Source organism: Astyanax mexicanus, chromosome 7 (genome assembly GCF_023375975.1).
Source record: "Astyanax mexicanus isolate ESR-SI-001 chromosome 7, AstMex3_surface, whole genome shotgun sequence".
Lineage (NCBI taxonomy): Eukaryota > Metazoa > Chordata > Actinopteri > Characiformes > Acestrorhamphidae > Astyanax > Astyanax mexicanus.
The window spans coordinates 21,552,028-21,570,705 of record NC_064414.1 but is presented as its reverse complement, the minus strand read 5'-3'; the positions used below and the strand labels follow the sequence as shown (position 1 = coordinate 21,570,705).

Genomic DNA, 18,678 nt, shown 5'->3' with positions numbered 1-18,678 from the left:
AACCGAATCGTAATGAGAAAGAAGAGTTAGTTTTAGGCTGTCAGACTGAGAGAGAGAGAGAGAGAGAGAGAGAGAAAGAGAGAAAGAGAGAGCGGTGCTTTTGTGCATGCTGTACAAGGCCTGTGCTGAAACTCCATCCCTGTGCAAATATTATTGCAGGCAGCAACTTCCCACTGAGTTCAATGCAGAGACGCAGAGTGAGGCATGGCAATCATCCCGCGGCAGCCCACCTCCACCCACAATCACCCACTTAAAGCCTCAGCCACACCTAGCTCTGCAGGTATTACACACTGTCTGCCTGCCAGTCCAGTACCCACCAACACTCCACTCAGTTCACACACATACCCATGCAGCAGCCCACTTCATATACGGAGATTTTATTTTGCTCAGCATATGCAGGAATATTCAGTACACACTTCTGTAACTGTAACTGCACTTATACTGTGAGTAACTGTGAGTTCTGAGGGCAGACAGGGTGACACGTCCTTCTTCACCGGCTAAATCACGTTGCACTGATTTATATAACGGCCGTGCTTTCTCCATACTGACACAGATACATTTCAATACGCTGCTAATGCTCAATATGGTTTCAGCCCAAACTGGAATACCTAAACGACAGGTAAACCTACAGAAAGTGTGTGGAAGCTAACTGAGTCCAGCAGCTGATTGTGGTGCACACCAGAAAATAGAGCTAAGCTAAGCAATCTGATGTTTGAAACTAGTATCACATGGAGCCCACCAAGTTCAGAAAATGGGCTTCGCATGGACTCCACAAGTGGACAGAAGATGTCTTGTGGGGTGTTAAGCCATTTTATCTGGACACCACCCACAGCACTATGGTAAATATTGGTGTATGAGCTTGGGATCAGACGCATCATGGTGCCAATAGGCTTACGTTTAACTGACCTACAGTCCTGGGCATAATTCATTGGCAATACTTGTACCATGCACAAACTTTTACCCCTCAGTCATACACTGCCTGGCCAAAAAAGTCGCCATCTGGACTTAATGATCTGGCTAACAATGTGGGGTTGCTGCAGTTGCTCAGGTCTAGGTTCAGCAACAGTATGTGCCGAAAAAATGAGGTCAGCTGAGTTCACCACAGAGTCCAGACCTTAACCTCATTGAGAATCTCTGGGATGTGCTGGAGAAGACTTTGTGCAGAGGTCAGACTCTACCATCATCAATGCTGCAAGATCTTGTGTACTATACATACCTACTGCTGGATATCTAGATAGATAGATACTCTCTGGAGTATCTATCTATCTAGATCTTGGTGAAAAATTAATGCGACACTGGTTTGAAATAAATCTTGTTACATTGCAGAAGATTATAAAAACAATAGCACAGTGAATGTGTGCCACAACCACAACAAGCTAAAGGCTGTGCTTTGCGACATCAGTTTTAAAAAGTAATACATACTGTAAATAAATTTGATTTGATATATTTGTTAAAAAAAATAATAAAATCTCGCTTAATAATTATTGTACTGCAAAAAGTGTAAAAGAACAGTAAATCAAACACAATGAGTTCAGACACTAAAAATTCAGAATACCCAAAAAAAAAAAAAAACACTTTCATAAGTGCATATTATCCCAAAGCTAACATATTAGCCCGTGGCTAGCACATTTATAAACTATACATCCAAATAAGGGACAAATTATAGCAGTACTTACTCTGCCAGATCAATAAAAATCCATATAATTTAGGCCTGTCATGATAATTATATTATCGACTTATTGTAACGACTCCATACACACTGTGAGGACTGCAGTAGGTGAAGAAAAGAGTATATTTTCTAAACTATGATTAAAATTTTAGTCTTCAAAAGGGCATAATAGCTGTGTTATGCCATTCTATTAGCATTATATCAGTGGCATTTATATGGTCTTAAAGTAACAATAACATTGTTGATGACAATAATTTTTGAGACAATATATCAACCACGAAATGCTACACTCCTGATCAAAATAAAAGTCAATAGGGTCAGTTAGGCTCATGCAAAAAACAGGCTCTACCAGCTTTCAGCTGAGGCACTGGCCTTTTTGGCTGACCCCATGCTGTGAGTCACCAGAGTCCATGAACACCACATAGAACTGCTATCTAAAAACACGAGTGTTAGTGTTAAAAGACTGCAGACCCGGAGCTTTACTCTATAAAAACAGAAGAAAAAATGACAAATTAGAAAAAAAGACAAGTTAGTCGGCTCACACAGTTTTTCAGAACACCCACCTCTGGTGCTGTACTGTGTTTACACACTAGAGGTCTCTACCTCTCACAAACTAGGAAGGATCCACTAAAAATGTGTAATGAGAATGCAAACATTAATGAATTTACTCTTTAAATCAGGGAAAGAGAATCTGTAATACATACACATGGCATTAGGACTATAATGATGAATCCTTATTTGAATAGTGCTAATTTCTAATAGTGATAAATATTTCATATATACATTATATGATCTTTTTATATATTTCTCTATATAAAAAAGTATCTGCAATTACCAAATTATTTTAAGATTCTATAAACAACAGACAACATTTCTCCCAAATTCCAAATAAAAATATTGTCATTTCTAGCATTTATTAGCAGAAAAGAGAAATAACAAAAAAAGATGTAGAGCTTTCAGACATCAAATAATGCTATGAAAACAAGTTCATATTTATAAAGTTTTAAGAGTTCAGAAATCAGTATTTGGTGGTATAACCCTGGTTTTTAATCACAGTTTTCATGCATCTTGGCATGTTCTCCTCCACCAGTCTTACACACTGCTTTTGAATAACTTTATGCCTGCGCTCCTGGTGCAAAAATTCAAGCAGTTCAGCTTGGTTTGATGGCTTGTGATCATCCATCTTCCTCTTGATTATATTCCAGAAGTTTTAAATGTGGTAAAATCAAAGAAACTCATTTTTAAGTGGTCTCTTATTTTTTCCAGAAATGTATATAATGATAACAAAATAGTATAAAAATGCAATTACACTTGTTTAAAGAGCAACAAAAAAAGATTTTTGTTTTCCTGAAAATCCGGACCAGAGAGCAAACTAAGTCTGTTGAACTGTATACATTATATTTCTGTCTAGTTAGTTTTGATTTGACACTGCAGTTTTGTAAGTGGAGTAAAGAACTTTGCTATGTTCTGTCATCACCACCTCTGTGGGCTGGGTCAACCTTTAATTGACACTGTCTGGTTTGTAGAATGTTCTTACTTTACTGATGTTGAGATGTTGTACCGAATACAAACTCCCTGGTAAATTACAACGTACTTTGTGTGCAAATTAGCATAGGATTCTTTTTATTTTCTGTTTAAAAATAAAAAAAAATCTACAGTCACAGCAGACACAGAAGTTATAAATGTAAGTGAGTCAGATTTCAGCACAAACCTGTTCTTTTTCTTCTTCTATTGTTTAATAGAGGATGACACACTGCCTTAACTTACTATAATTGGTCTGAAAATCTGAACCATGTTAATATTTAGATATTGCAACTATATAATTAGATTAAATTAGGTAGAATTAGATAAAATAATAAAACCTAAATGAAATCAAACCACCTTTTTTTTTTTTTAAACAAAGTCAACATACTGACTCATTCATAATATTAGTCTTGTCTTGATATGTAAACACAATGGGCAATACTGAGGTCTGTAAAAATGATTTAAGTGAGTTTATGTCCATATCTTGTACGATAAGGAGACACACAGACACACACACACACACACAGAAAAAAAAAGAAGTGCTACAATTTCTTACGGCTTTCGTAAAAAGGATAAATATAGCTCCCCAGTTCGCGCTTGCACTTGACCAGAGGAAAATTTACGACAAATCCCACGTTGATTTACTGCTTTTATAGAGGAAGTCTGGAATAATTCTCAGATCCTGTTTTTGAGAGTGTTTGAGCCATTTCCAGACTTCTCTCTGAGCTTTTTTGTGCTGGGGATCTCAGAGCGAGCGCCTGTGTGGTCTGCAGCACGGCTGAGGCTAGAAAAAGCCAGTTGAACAGAAGAAGTGTAACGACTTGCGCAGATCTCTCCGCACCATAACAGCAAGACAACATCAAGCACTGTAAATAACCCGCTGCGTTTAACTTCAGTCTATTGTCATTGTTGAAGCACAGCTTAAGTTATTGACCTTAAGATAAACATGATGTAAGGACAGGGCCCGGAGGCAATCGTCTGTGAAGTTACTGTCAGATGGTGCGGGCCGGGCTGAGGGAAATGGCAGGGTAGGGTTTAGCTGAGATTGAGCTGAGCTGGGAAGACAGGTAGGACGTGGGATTAAGTGTTCTGAACAGTCGACAAATATCTCTTGACAACTCTCTATCAAAAGTAAGGTACTGTCTTGACATGGAAGGTGAACTCGTAGGTTATTAGAACCTGTACTGACCATCCTAAATATTTAACAGATAAGAATTACCTAAACTGTCTAATGAGATACAGTGTTTACATGATTAGGTCCCTTTGTGTCACAATAACAGATCTGACCAATGGAAGCATGGACTCCACAAGACCTCTGAAGGTGTCCTGTGGTAACTAGTGCAAAAATATTAGCAGCAGATCCTTCATGTCCATTAATTTGTATGGTGGACACTCTATAAATCACAAAACCACATCAATTTTATGAGACTTTTGTAATTATGATCAGAGACGTATAGTCATATAGTAGAACTACTTCACTACTGTACTTAAGTAGTAAAATGCTGTATCTGTACTTTACTAAAGTATTATTCCACTTTTTCCTACTTCCACTTTTACTTCACCACATATTTTCACTGAGTTTAATACTTTTACTCCAATACATTTTTTACATGTTATATCATTACTCGTTACCAGGGGCATCGCCAGTCCTTTTTTAGGAGCTCAAAAAGCGCCAGAAACCCAATCCTGATATGTCCTGTGTGTCCGAGCAGGTGTGTATGCATGCACATGTGTCTCCAGTGTGTGTGTATGCGCACGCGTGTGTGTGTGTCCAGCTAAATTTCTGGCTTGTTTCTATCTTGGTGGTGGGAAATACAGCTGCGCCACTGACACTCGGCGCACAAACATCCCTGCTCCTTACACACACAAATAAACTAGCTGCAGAGCACAAATCTAGCTTTTACATCAACAATAAACAGAATTAAAAAATTAAATAACATTGCTGTTCCCTTAAATGAGCTGCTAGAGCACCTTTGCAGCATAAACGCGCAGGTCAGCAAAAGCGCCGCACTGTTAAGATAAGAACGCGGGTGAGTCAGGTCTCACCCGGCTCTTAAAAGGAACGACGACAGGCACACTGATTGGTTTATTTTACATTACGCCTAAAAAAAAACACAAGAATATTTAAGAGAATTAGTAAATGCCTTTTGCACATTTCGAGTCGTGCAAGGCGATTTTTTTCCACCCTCACGATACCAAAGACACACAGACATGCTCTAAATGCAGCTGTGCGATGTGCAATCAACAGGTGCACTAAAGACCGGTAAAAAAGGGCCCATATACTTAGCACTGCATGCCATATAGCAGTAGCTCCCCAATACAACACGACAGAGATAAAACGAAAAAAATTAATAAATAAATTTTAAAAAATAAATAACACAACAGGAAAAAAATTATATCCCAAAATATGCTGTTAATTGTATCCTATCTAGAAGGGCTATTGGTCATTAATAAAAAAAAATCATTATTAAAACATAAATAAATCTTATAAATAAATCTTTTTGACTGCAAGGAAAAAGAGTGATACGTTGATTTATTTTTACATTTAAAGAGCTGGGGATTTTTTATTTAGCCTGCACTGCTTTTACACCAGTTTAATTCTAATGTCTCCTTCTACAGTAACACTGAGTACATATCCTGCACTCAATCCTATAACTATTAGTAACGGTTTGCTGTCACATTAGTCAAACTTCTTCATAACTTCACTTTGTTTGACCATTATTCATATTTTCATTTAATTTTATTTTCTCCTTGTACATTTGCTTTTTTGTGTCAATCTCAGCAAGATGGGTCTTGCACTGTTGAGTCTTGTTTTTCTCTCATTCTAGGGGAGTTTTTTCTGCCACTGGCTCGCTCAAAAGAGGGCCGGACCTGGACCTCTGTTTAGCCACATTGTGACGACAATTACTGTGATTAGCACTATATAAATGAATTGGAACTGAAGTTGAGTTGATAGAAATAAACTACATACATGATTTACAGCCAACCTCAAAAGATTTCTACAATTCTATTTTAAGTTTTATACATTTCAAATATGATAAATACAGTATTTAACATGTTTCAGTTAAAACAACCACCTCAAAATGATGTGTCACTGAAAAGAGGGTGTACACTTTTATTGTTGTAACTTCAAAAACACATGTCTTTTGCGCATGACTCAATTACACTTACTGACTGTAGGAGGTCAATAAACAAGAAAAAAACAATTGTTTTTGACCCTAATGTAACACAGATCACTTGATTTCAGGGCTGTGTCATCAATGCCAATATGGCAAATATTTTCACATCAGATTTGAGCCACTTTCTTTTTTGTATCCAACATCCTTCCTTTCCTTTCTTAACAAATATGATCTGTGGCCATGCAACAAGAATGTGAATGGTCTAATCTGATTTCAAGTCTTTTTCCCTGTATGCATGCACCTAGCACTACTGGTCATAAAGGCCGAAGTCACTTTAAAGTCAAAACACACATCAAACTAGATTGCAGTTCCTGCAGAAACTGCGAGTGTATCTGTGGTGGTTGCTATGGTGTTGCTAGGTGGTTACTAGGCAATGTATATGCATAAATGAGATTAAAAGGTGTTTGCTACGCACCGTGCAAATACATCACTCAGCTACGCACGCAAGGTTTCTCTGGCCGTTTGGGGTGTCCAACCTTTTGACCAACAGCTGCTTTATGCAATAGCTCCTCCATACACTCACTATACTGGTGCTCTGGCTGCCATCCTTCGATCTAGCTGCCGTTCTTCAATGGTCCACATTAATTCCTAATATATACATAATGTTAAACGTTTCTGAGATACTGATTTTTGGGTTTTCATTGCCTGTAAGTCATAATTATTAACAAATAAAATAAATAAACACTTAAAATAGATCACTCTGTGTGTAATTATAAAATATATATATTTTTTTAGATGCACCTGTAGTTGCCTTGCAGACACTTTACATTCAGTTCTCATGTGGTGAATTTATAGAAGGTGAATTACTGGTATTTACCTGCACTCCTCAGGTTTGGGTCCATGTCTGGCATCTCCTTCACTGCCTCTGGACTGACACTGTAGATGGATGCTCCTGCTTCATTGGTGATGCTGTAAAATTAGACAAACAAATAATAAAAATAATCATAATTTACAATGTGTTCAAACTCAAAAACAAAGAAATTTGTAAAATATGCATTTTTTCCAACTTACAGATTATTAAAAAAAAGTTTTTCTACAGGCGATCACTAAATGTTAAATCCATGTCCACCACACAGAGTCGAGCCAAAATGTCTGCGTGCTGAAACACCAAGGAATCCATTTAAATCGATTTTACACATTTGCATAGAGAGCATTGAAGTCTGTGACAAAAACTAGAACATCCTCACTCCCAGGGTTCAGTCTGGCAGAATCCAGAGCAACACGCAGAGGAAACACACTAATATACACAAACATCAGCCATCAAAGGCCATTCGAGCCTCTTCGGCTCAGACTCAAAGCCCGATACCTGTAGAGTCTGTGTCTGAGCTCTATTCATCATAGCTACATTTTATACAGCACAGACATAAATAACAGCAAATAACTGTATTAAAAATGACAGCCTTAATAACCAGCCTACTTAGCATGAACTGGAAAACAGAGTGGAAAAGGATTTGGATGAATAAGAGCAGCACACAGTGAGTGAACACTGTAGATTAGTGCTGTGACTCAAAACATATCACTATATGTACGGTTTACAATTGAATTACTGGTGTCAATCGATTAAATCGATTAATTTAATTGAATCAGATTAATCATGACAATATTCTGTAATTAACTGTGATTATACCACAGTTAGTTCCAACCCTGCAGTGTGATTGGCTGAGAAGTATTCTATGAGTGCCGTTATCAACCGGTAATGCATCAACCGGTAGCCGAAGCTCTCCATGTATTACTCCACCACAAACAGGTAACCTAGCAACCAATGATGCAGCGCTTACAAGCCAAACAGCGCAGCTACAAACATTTTGGATTTAAGTAGGTAAATGATATTGGGTTGTTGCTGCAGTTGGTCTGCAGGTCTGGGTTCAGCAGCAGTATGTGCTGAAAGAATGAGGTCAGCTGACGACCTAAATATACTTAATATAGACCAGGTTATTCCATCAATGGATTTTTTATTCCCTGATGACACAGCCTTATTCCAAGATGACAATGCCAGGATTCATGAGGCTGGAATTGTGAAAGAGTGATTCAGGGAGCATGAGATCATCATTTACACACATGGATTAAGAGTTCACCACAGAGTCCAGACCTTACCCTCATTGAGAATCTTTGGAATGTGCTGGAGAAGACTTTGTGCAGCGGTTGGTCAGACTCTACCATCATCAATGCTGCTGCAAGATCATGGTGAAAAATTAACGTAACACTGGATTTAAATAAGCCTTGTGACATTCGGAAGCTTATCGAAACAATGCGACAGCTAATGTGTGCCAACAAAATATTCAAGTGTATGACCCTTTTTTTTTTGTGGCGACTTTTTTTTTGGCCAGGCAGTGTATTATGACACTGTAAGCAAGATGGTACAGTAAGATAAAAAAAAAAAAATAAAATAATAATAATAAAAAAAAAGATTTTGGGGACACTGTAATAATATACAAATACTAGTTTGTATACTCATAAAAACAGAACACATGTAAATTAATAAATAAAACTGTTGAGTATTAATACACTAAGGCAAAATACAATGTGACACTCCAACAAATCTTAATATAGCTTTTAATGGAAGGCCTGTCACAATTATTGTATTATAGAACTTATTATAGATCTTACGATATATGGATATTTTTTAGATTTCAATTACAATGTCTGAAAGTTCTTAATCAGATTTTCACTGCTCTTTAAAAGAGAGTAAGGGCATTATCATGCTATAACTTTAAAATGACAATAATATAATTTTCTTCAATAAATTCTGGCACAAAATATATCTAAAAAAATAATTATAATAGTATAATAGTTATAATAATCGGTCTATGTGACGGTCACTGAGAAAAACCTCTAGGTCTATTAGTAGAATTTAATGATCTAACCGAAGTCACTTATGCGTGTAGTAGTAAAACGGAAGGAAGAAAGGAGTAAGGCCCATTTCACACACAGTCCATTCCTTCACTGAAGTCTGCGGCTTTTATGAAGTTAGTGGAATTGAAGTTAGAGGCTTTCTGCAAGACTCTGAACAATGCCTTCAATGGCCAATAAACTCTGTGTGTAACTGTAATGTCTCATATCCTATTTGTTCAGTCCAGCACTGAATGTGTTTAACAGGCGAGGGACGGTCAGCAGTGTGTGTGTGTGTGTGTGTGTTTGTGTGTGTGTATGAATGATACTCAAGCAAACCTTAACTGACTATACCAGTAAAAACTGAGCCAACGCTGCCATCTAGAGGACAGAATGAGAAAGAGAAGCTGACTCTATAAATATACTCCAGAGTAAAAGTATGATTAACTGAAGGATGTATTTATATATATATATATATATATATATATATATATATATATATATATATATATATTGTACACTGTATATTATATTATATATTGTACACTGTATATTATATTATATATTGTACACTGTAGCACAAATATGCCTTATAAATTATCAGCAGAACTGTTTTGGTATATATATTATTGCAGTAACATTTAACATACCATATTAAAATAGTGAACAGTCTTCTTAGAAATGTCCTATGTTTTAATCCTTAATATTCAGACATTAAAAAAAAAAATCTCGCTCCACAAAAACAAGGCAAATTATGTAAATAATAAAAAATAATACACATGAACACAAGTAAATAAAGTTTTTACTGACTAAGTTATTTAAAAAAAAAATACAAATTACATTTTTGTACAATATGTTCAGGCCCAATCTGTACTGTTTAGATACTTTAAGCTGTGATCATTGGTGATACATTTGTGCAAATGCACACACACACAGCTTGTATAGACCCTACAGAGAAGTATTACCAATAGAATACAGATAATCATGAGAATGATTCAGTTTACACCTGTCTCCAAATCTGATATTAATATGAAAATATGAAATTCTGATGTGTTGGAGAGACTATTGCTAATTGTGCAGTTGTGTGGGTTGTATTAAGAGTCCTGAACAGAGTCTTAAACAGATTTGTTTACACTGCTTTATCATGTAGCTCAAATGTGTTCAATATCAGTATCAGCTATAGAAAATCAGATTTGAATCTGTTTTGGCCTGAAGATGTAAGCTTTTAAAATGAAAGACTGTTAAAAAGAAATCCACACATGCTGTATACTTACACCACTTGATTGGCATTGTTAGAATGTGCGCCCCTTGTGGAGGATCATCAGGTTGCTAAACATGAGAGTAAAATGAGTTAGAATCCTAGTTACTGTATATTTACCTAACTGTCCACAGATCAGATGGCACAGTTTAACATGATCTAGTGTTAACTCTACCAATCAGAGACATTTTAATGGTTACAGCACACAGAGGCACAAGACACATAGCGATGCTCTTTGCTACCTTACACCTCCTTCAACAGTCTAATTTCACGCCTTGCATCTGCGCCGTTAAAATAACGTCAGAGTTTAGGAATATACTGTGGTATTTAAAAGGTTGGGCACCCTTGATCATTTTTTTATGATTTTCCTTTATAAATCATTGGTTGTTCGGAACAGCAATTTTAATTAAATATATCGTACAGCAGAAGAACACAGTGATTTTTGACAAGTGAAATGAAGTTTATAGAATTTACAGAAAGTGTGTAAATCAATAAACTTATAATTTCAACTAAATTAGGCAGGAGCATAAATTTGGGCACCCTGGTCATTTTATTGATTTGAATAACTTAAGCACTAATTATAAAAAACAAAAATTGCTTTGTTAAGATCACTGACCTTTGACCTACATGCACAGATGAATCCAATTATAAACTTCATTTCACTTCTCAAACATCATTGTGTTTGTTTGCTTTATGATATATTCAACTGAAATTACTGATCTGAACAACCAATTATTTATAAAGAAAAATCATGAAAATTATCAGGGGTGCCCAAACTTTTTCATACCACTATATCTACACTAATGGGCGGTGGTGGTCTGGAAGTGAGGTGTGTTTAGGTAAATTTCTGGTGTGTTTCTATCTTGGTGGTGAAAAAACACAGGTGCACCAGTGACTGAAATGAACCTGGGCAACAGTCAACAATCATCTGACCAAACCTCAGCCCTAAACTCTCTTAAAGGGAATGACAAGTGAAACGCTGATTATTTTATTTTTCGTTATGCCTTAAACACACCCATAGTTAATTAAGAGAATTAGTTCAGGCCTTTTGCGTGTTTCGAGCTGCGCAAGGTGTACTTTTTGCGCTCTCACAACACCAGACATTTAACCAAAGAGTGCCAAAAACGTGGCTGTATGAAGAAGTTTTTGGCCATTGGGAAACTTTGTGTCATTTGGATACCTTTTTGGGACACTTGGAGACGTTTTTGGCACTCTTTGGTTAATCTTTAATAAAACTGGTAGCTCAATAAAACTTTGGCTGCTCATGGACAAGTGGTTAGTGCACCTTTGTAAGCAGAATTAGTTTGATATCATCATGTTCTTTAAAGATATGATTATTTGTATGGGAAAACAATAGGCGATTTAATATATATTTTTTTTAATTATCGACATATATAATCAATAAGAGGTTATTTAATTTACCAAATACTGAAACCCAACAGGATTTTTTTTTTGACCCCAAGTATCTAATTTCATATGAGCCATTAACCACCAGGGTACAGTGTGTTTTTAAAAAATATTCTAAGCTGAACAGAGGGACCCTCAAAACAGGCGAAAATTTATTTTTTGGCCACTGTTAAAGGGATTGGCAAGTGAAACGCTGATTAGTTTATTTTTCATTACGCCTAAACACACCCATAATTAATTAAAATAATAAGTTCAGGCCTTTTGCATGTTTCGAGCTTCGCAAGGTGTTCTTTTTGCGTTCTCACGAGACCAGACACACACAGACACACCCTAAATCCAAGTGGGTCTCACCTATAGATCACTCCTCCTGTAAGTGGCACTGGTGTACTTTTTCTTTTTTGTTTTCTGTTTCTATTTCTACACGCCTTTCCCTTCATCACAGTCTCTAAACCCCCCGCCCCCTACATCCTCTCCTGACAGCTGACATGTCGCCTTGGAGACAGTGCTAACGAGCCCTGGCATATGACCTTCAGACAGGTCACTGTGAAGCTGGTCATTAATAATAAGATGAGTGCATGCACACACACACGCAAACACATATTACAGAACAAACACATACACAGACACACACCAACGTTTTCATAAAATTATACATCTGCAATTACAGAATACATTAAGAGATTATAAGATAAAACACATTACATCCTCCTAAATTGCAATTTCTGTAATAAATATAATGCTACAGCTATACAGCTACAGTTTGCTGCAATACTTATACTACATAAGGCTGTAATAACCCCCATTTAAATCCCTTTCGAAAGTGACAAAGTTATACCTACATTTTGGATCCTTTAAAAAAAAATAAAAATAAAAATAAAAAAATTAACTGGGTGTTCTCACAGATTTAGACCGTATTGGTTAAACTAGTGGCTGAACAATGAAATAGGTTGGTTTAAAAAAAACATGCAGAAATCCATATACAAAAAAGTCTTTTTTTTAAGCGTGCGATAATAGAAATACAGTACCAGGCAAAAGTTTGGACAGCTCTTGGACAGCAATTTAATGCATTTTATTGATTTATTTATTATTTTCGTTATAGTAGATTAATAGTGAATACATCAAAACTATGAAGAAAAAGCATGTGCAAATGTGAAGTAAACAAAAATATATATTTCATACTTTATATAGTTTATACTTTTCTGGGACGACCAAACACCTTTTACTGAGTTTTGGGTCCTTCCAATATTTCTTCATCTTACTTTGAGGAAGTTTTTTTTATGCCAATACCACATTGCTACTGTGCCATTTACTCATATAAGGCTTGGACCTGTATCTCTGTAAAGCTGCTTTTGTTGTAAAAAAAAGTGCTATATAAATATATTTTAACTGAACTGAATTCCTTACATTTTTCAAAGCAGCACCTTTTGCTTTGATGCCAATATTGCCCTTTCTTGGCATTATTCTCTCACTCAGCTTCATGACGAATAACCTAAAATAGTTCTCCAACTATCTTAAAAGAGGTCTAGAAGTTCTGAGCTCTTGCTAACTGAATTTCCTTCACTCTGAGCTCCAACTTGTCCCAAACCATCTGGGTTGGGTTTTTATATCAGGTGAAGGCCATAAAAAAAACATAAAAACAAACAAAATAAAACAAATAAAATAAAAAACAAACATTAATGAGAATGTGTGCCCAAATTTTTAACTGGTACTGTACCCGCTAAACTGAATAATGATTAAAATAATAAAACCATAAAACTGGGGGCTATGGGTTGATCAGCGGACTAAGCTGCTGCCATTATGATCAGGAGATTGCCAGTTCGAATCCCGGTCATTCAGCTTGCCAACAACTGCGGGAGCCCTGAGAAAGCACAATTGGCCTTGTTTTCTCTCTCCCCACATTACTTCTAAGGTGATTTTGATCGGCACAAGGCGTATGTGAGCCCTTCTGGTGTAGAGGCATCGCTTGTGATAGGAGTAAGGCTAAAAATAAATAGATAAATAAATAAATAAATAAATTGTGGGTTGAATTATCTGCATAGCTAAAATGGGGAGAAAAGTGTGATGAAAATGAAATAAAATAAATATATAAAAATTAAATAAAACCAATAAACTGTTGAATAGTCTTTTATGAAAAGAACTGCTGAGAAAAACAGATTTAACAGAAACCAAAAAAAAATTGGAAACCTCAGTCTCCATACTCCAACCTCAAAAAAAAAACAAGTATGCAGCTGAGAATGATCTGCATTTCTGAAAAATCATAGAATTGGTGCATCTTTCCAAGCCTTCAATCACAATCCCAACTCGGTTTACAGGAATGCTTTAGTTTACTAGACATTCTGGTAAAATCATATTTATACTGCAGCCCAAACCACACAGATCTGTACTTCAGGCACTGTTCTGATTATGGCTCTTTTACTGGTGGTGCATGGTTTTGTTTTATTTACTACAAAGTCACTATATTATGACCGCCTCATTGTTTCTACTTTAATCTCTGTCCATCTTTTCAGCTCCATTGTAGTTCTATAATTACAGACTACAGCTCATCTGTTTCTCTCCATACTTCATTATCCTATTTTTACACTGTTCTTTAATGGCCAGAACTCACAGGAGAGACCACCACACAGCAGGTATTATTCAGTGGTGGGTCCACTATAGCACTGCAGTGACACTATTATGGTGGTGATGGTTTGTGTGTGTGTGTGTGTGTGTGTTAGTGTGTGCTGTGCCGGTATGAGTGTATCGGTCACAGCAGTGCTGCTGGAGTTCTTAAACACACTGTGTCCACTTATTTCGATATTTTTATATAGATGGTCAACCTTATAAACATAAAGTCAGAGACAGAAACTCTAAATCTGAAGCTACACATTTTGTTCCTGTCATCCTTTAGTCCTTTACCAGGGGTAACAGTATGCTGCCCACAAGACGCTGTAGGTAGACTATTTTCAGTCCAGATGTGACACTGAGCTGTTTAAAAACTCCTGATCCACTTATGCCAGCACAACACAAATTTCAAAATTAGAAACACTAAGTTTTGTATTATTGGTGCCTTAAAATCCATAAAAAAAATTGTATTTATCACAACAATATTCTGTGAATAGATCATGGATAAAATCATGATCACATTTTTGAAATGCTGGTACTTTTGTATTTTTGGGAAGGGGACAGTAATAATGATGTAGTGTTGTTATACATCTGGCAGACTAGATCCTTTTTTTACTGTATTATAATATCTCAGGATAGTTTTGATGTTGTTTTAAAGTAGAATATTGTGATGTGCTGAGTTTAACAGAGTTTTAATCGAGAAAATAAACACTGGTGTAGCTCCATATTCCACACTCAACAGGCTGAAAAAAGAAAACGTGCCATCAGCCCTGTGTGCGTTTGTGCATGTATGACCACGAAAGTGTGTGTGAGAGGGGGGCAGAGAGAAAGCGTAAACTTCAGGGGAAAAAAAATGTAATCTATTTTCTGAACTCAACAGTAAGCATTGTTGTGTTATAGCACTAAATGAAACTGGTAATGAGTCACCAGACTGTCAATATTGTGACGCGATTCATTTGTGTAAAAATTCCATATTAAATGACTGCGGTAATGTGATAATGTTCACAGCCAGCTCTGGAAAAAATTAAGAGACCACTTCAGTTTCTAAATCAGTTTCTCTGATTTTGCTATTTATAGGTTTATGTTTGAGTAAAATTAATATTGTTGTTTTATTCTATAAACTACAGACAACATTTCTCCCAAATTCCAAATAAAAATATTGTAATTTACAGCATTTATTTGCAGAAAATGAGAAATGGCTGAAGTAACAAAAAAGATGCAGAGCTTTCAGACCTCAAATAATGCAAAGAAGTTCATATTTATAAAGTTTAAAGAGTTTAGAAATCAATATTTGGTGGAATAACCCTGGTTTTTAATCACAGTTTTCATGCATCTTAGCATGTTCTCCTCCAGCAGTCTTACACACTGCTTTTATGCCACTCCTGGTGCAAAAATGCAAGCAGGTCAGCTTGATTTGATGGCTTGTAATCATCCAACTTCATCTTAATTACAATTTGGTAAAATCAAAGAAACTCATAATTTTTAAGTGGTCTCTTATTTAATTTTCCAGAGCTGTACACAAATAACTTTTTGTATTTTCTGCCAAATACATTTACTGTGTGTGTGTTAGTGTGTACTGTGCTGGTATAAGTGTATCAGTCACAGCAGTGCTGCTGGAGTTTTTAAACAAAGTGTTCACTCACTGTTTCCACTGTTTTAGACACATTAATGTAGATGGCCCACCTTATAAACAAAGTCAGAGTCAGAAGCTCTGAATTTGAAGCTGCACATTTTTTGAATAAGCGCCGTCCTTATGCCTATACGATGCCGACAGTACAAACCATTTCCTGGGTGTTATCTTTTTTTCTTTTTCTGCCAAATAAATTCACACACAAATCGAGACACCCCCCTCCGTCACCACTATTCTCACACATTCCACCTCTTCATTAAGTGATATGTGACACTGTAGGCTGCTCTAGGTCAATTGAAAGAGAGATAGTGCCTGGATTTAGAGGAGACAGACACACCTACGGGAGAAGAGCCTAGAAGAGACAGAGATAGACAGAGTGTTCAGCCATACAGTACACACACAGAGAGCGCGGCTGACCCCTATCATGTCTGAATTAATTAGCATGGCCGCTGGGGCAGCTGGGTAACAGCCCTCAACGACCCTGACATGGATCCGCGTCCCACCCGGCTTCACCCCGGCCGGGGCACGGGTGTTCTGCAGGCAGGGCATCGCAATGGCAGCCAACAGAAGGTTGTCCACGCCCGCTTCACCACGAGTAAACACACAGTAGATTGAAAGACGTCCACACGGAGGCACAACCTGCCTCCAAGTGCTGAGAATGACTGGACGACCCTTAGGGTCGCTCACGTCCAAACACGGAGTACAGTATGTGTGTGCGTGTGTGTGTCTCTAACGCACACATCTACTTCCACACATTGAGGCCTATCAAGTCTTTATCATCGTCCCAGGGCAAAGTCACAGTCTAACCCCCCCTCAAACCAACCCCCCCCCCCTCCAAGTTCAGAGGAACACTGGCCTTCTCTCATTACTCATCATTATCAGCAGAAGCATTAGCCCCCCCCAGGCTGAAGCACCCGCTGCCCCTGACCACTGACTGACACCCAGAGACGGATACACGCTTTGATACGTCTACCCCCTCAACAACCCCTCAAACAAGAGCGCTAATTAACATCAGTCATCAGATCCTTTAGAGAGAGGAACAGACGATCTCATCGCCGCAGTAAAGCGATACACACCACTCGTGGGAGCCCCACGAGCAGAGAAGTGGTCAGTACTCCAGCGCTCGGGTCAGTCTGAAGGACAATACGCCTTCGTGACGGCCAAGGATCTCATGTGTCGCTTGAGCGGGGTGTAAGGGTGTAAAGAAACACAGTACACTATGTACAGTATTGTGGCGCTTCGGTACAGAAGTTAAATAAATAAATAAATAAATAAATAATTAAATAAATAAAAATGGAAATAAAGCCCCGTGGTCAAAACATGAGAACGCATTTCCTATAAAATACACTTTAATCATTCAATACACCTATCAAAAAAGGAAGTGTCAGATTGCAATGCTATTCGAAAAGCATGTCATTAAAATAGCATGGTATTCATGCCTTCAAGGCAAGCAGTATGTGGACAAGCACCGTGTGCATTCAGAAATGGTAGTGCCACTAGTCGCAGGACCTCATAAAGCTAACTTCGCGCTGACATAGAGCCTGTAATGAATGCCAAACATAATGAATACCAAACGTGTTTTCTCAAATTGCACCAATATGTGAAGTTGTTTAAAAAAAAACAAAAAAAACGAAAAACTCATCAGTTAGGAAGATACACTGCCATTTTGAAGCTCTCCATGCACTAGGAGTTCTAGGGTTGGGACCACATGGGAAATGGACCCAGCTGAAATCTGATTGGCCCCCTTAAGTGTCACTATCCTGCCACTTATTTTGTCTAAGTACAGTAAAAATGCATATATGTGTATATATATACGTATATATATATATATATATATATATATATATATATATATATATATATATATATATATATATATATATATATATATAATAAGCAGAAGCAAAGGAGACATTTCAGAAGCAAAATACTTTTAACAAAATCTAAATAATTAAAAACAATTCCAATAGCAAAATTTACAAAAACACAAAATAAAAACCACCAAAAAAATCCACAAAACACAAAAAAGAACGCAAAGATATATGCAAATAGTTTTCATATGTACATTTCTGTTTTGCATTTGCAACATACACTTACTTTAGCTGCCGATTTTATTTTTTTTGTGTAAAACTTTTGGCACAAAATTAACACCTTTTAACGACGCCCAATTTTAACGATCTATAGCGCACTGGTCTATTGCGCATCGTGCAGCTGGAATTAGGGTACATTGGTGTGTCTTTGGTATCGTGAGGGTGCAAAAAGCATGTACTAATTCCCTTTTTTAAACACGGTTGTGTTTTGGACGTAACCTGAAGAAAAAAGAAAAATCAGTGAATCACTTATCATTCGCTTTAAGAGGCATGTGCACTATGACTTTGGCATTTTCATATCTTAACAGCTAAGCGCTTTGAGCGTCTCAGCAGGGAATACTGACCGGCGCGTTTACACTGTGAAAGTAAGCCAGCAGCTCATTTAAAGGACAGCAATGTTATTTTATTCTTTATTCTGTTTATTGATCAGCATGATAGGACTGGGCGACTGACTGTTTAAATTTTTATTTTTGAAGTTTTAATCAGTCAGT

At 36.9% G+C, this 18,678-nt stretch overlaps 1 protein-coding gene across 1 annotated transcript in view; it reads right to left on the bottom strand.

The window, feature by feature from the left end:
- The window catches only part of srbd1 (S1 RNA binding domain 1), a 140,870-nt gene that overhangs the window by 76,041 nt on the left and 46,151 nt on the right, over positions 1 to 18,678 (bottom strand). Inside the window, exon 14 of the mRNA XM_022684965.2 lies at positions 7,190 to 7,281. Within this exon, the coding sequence (XP_022540686.2) occupies positions 7,190 to 7,281 (92 nt within the window). The remainder of the gene's footprint in view (positions 1 to 7,189; positions 7,282 to 18,678) is intronic.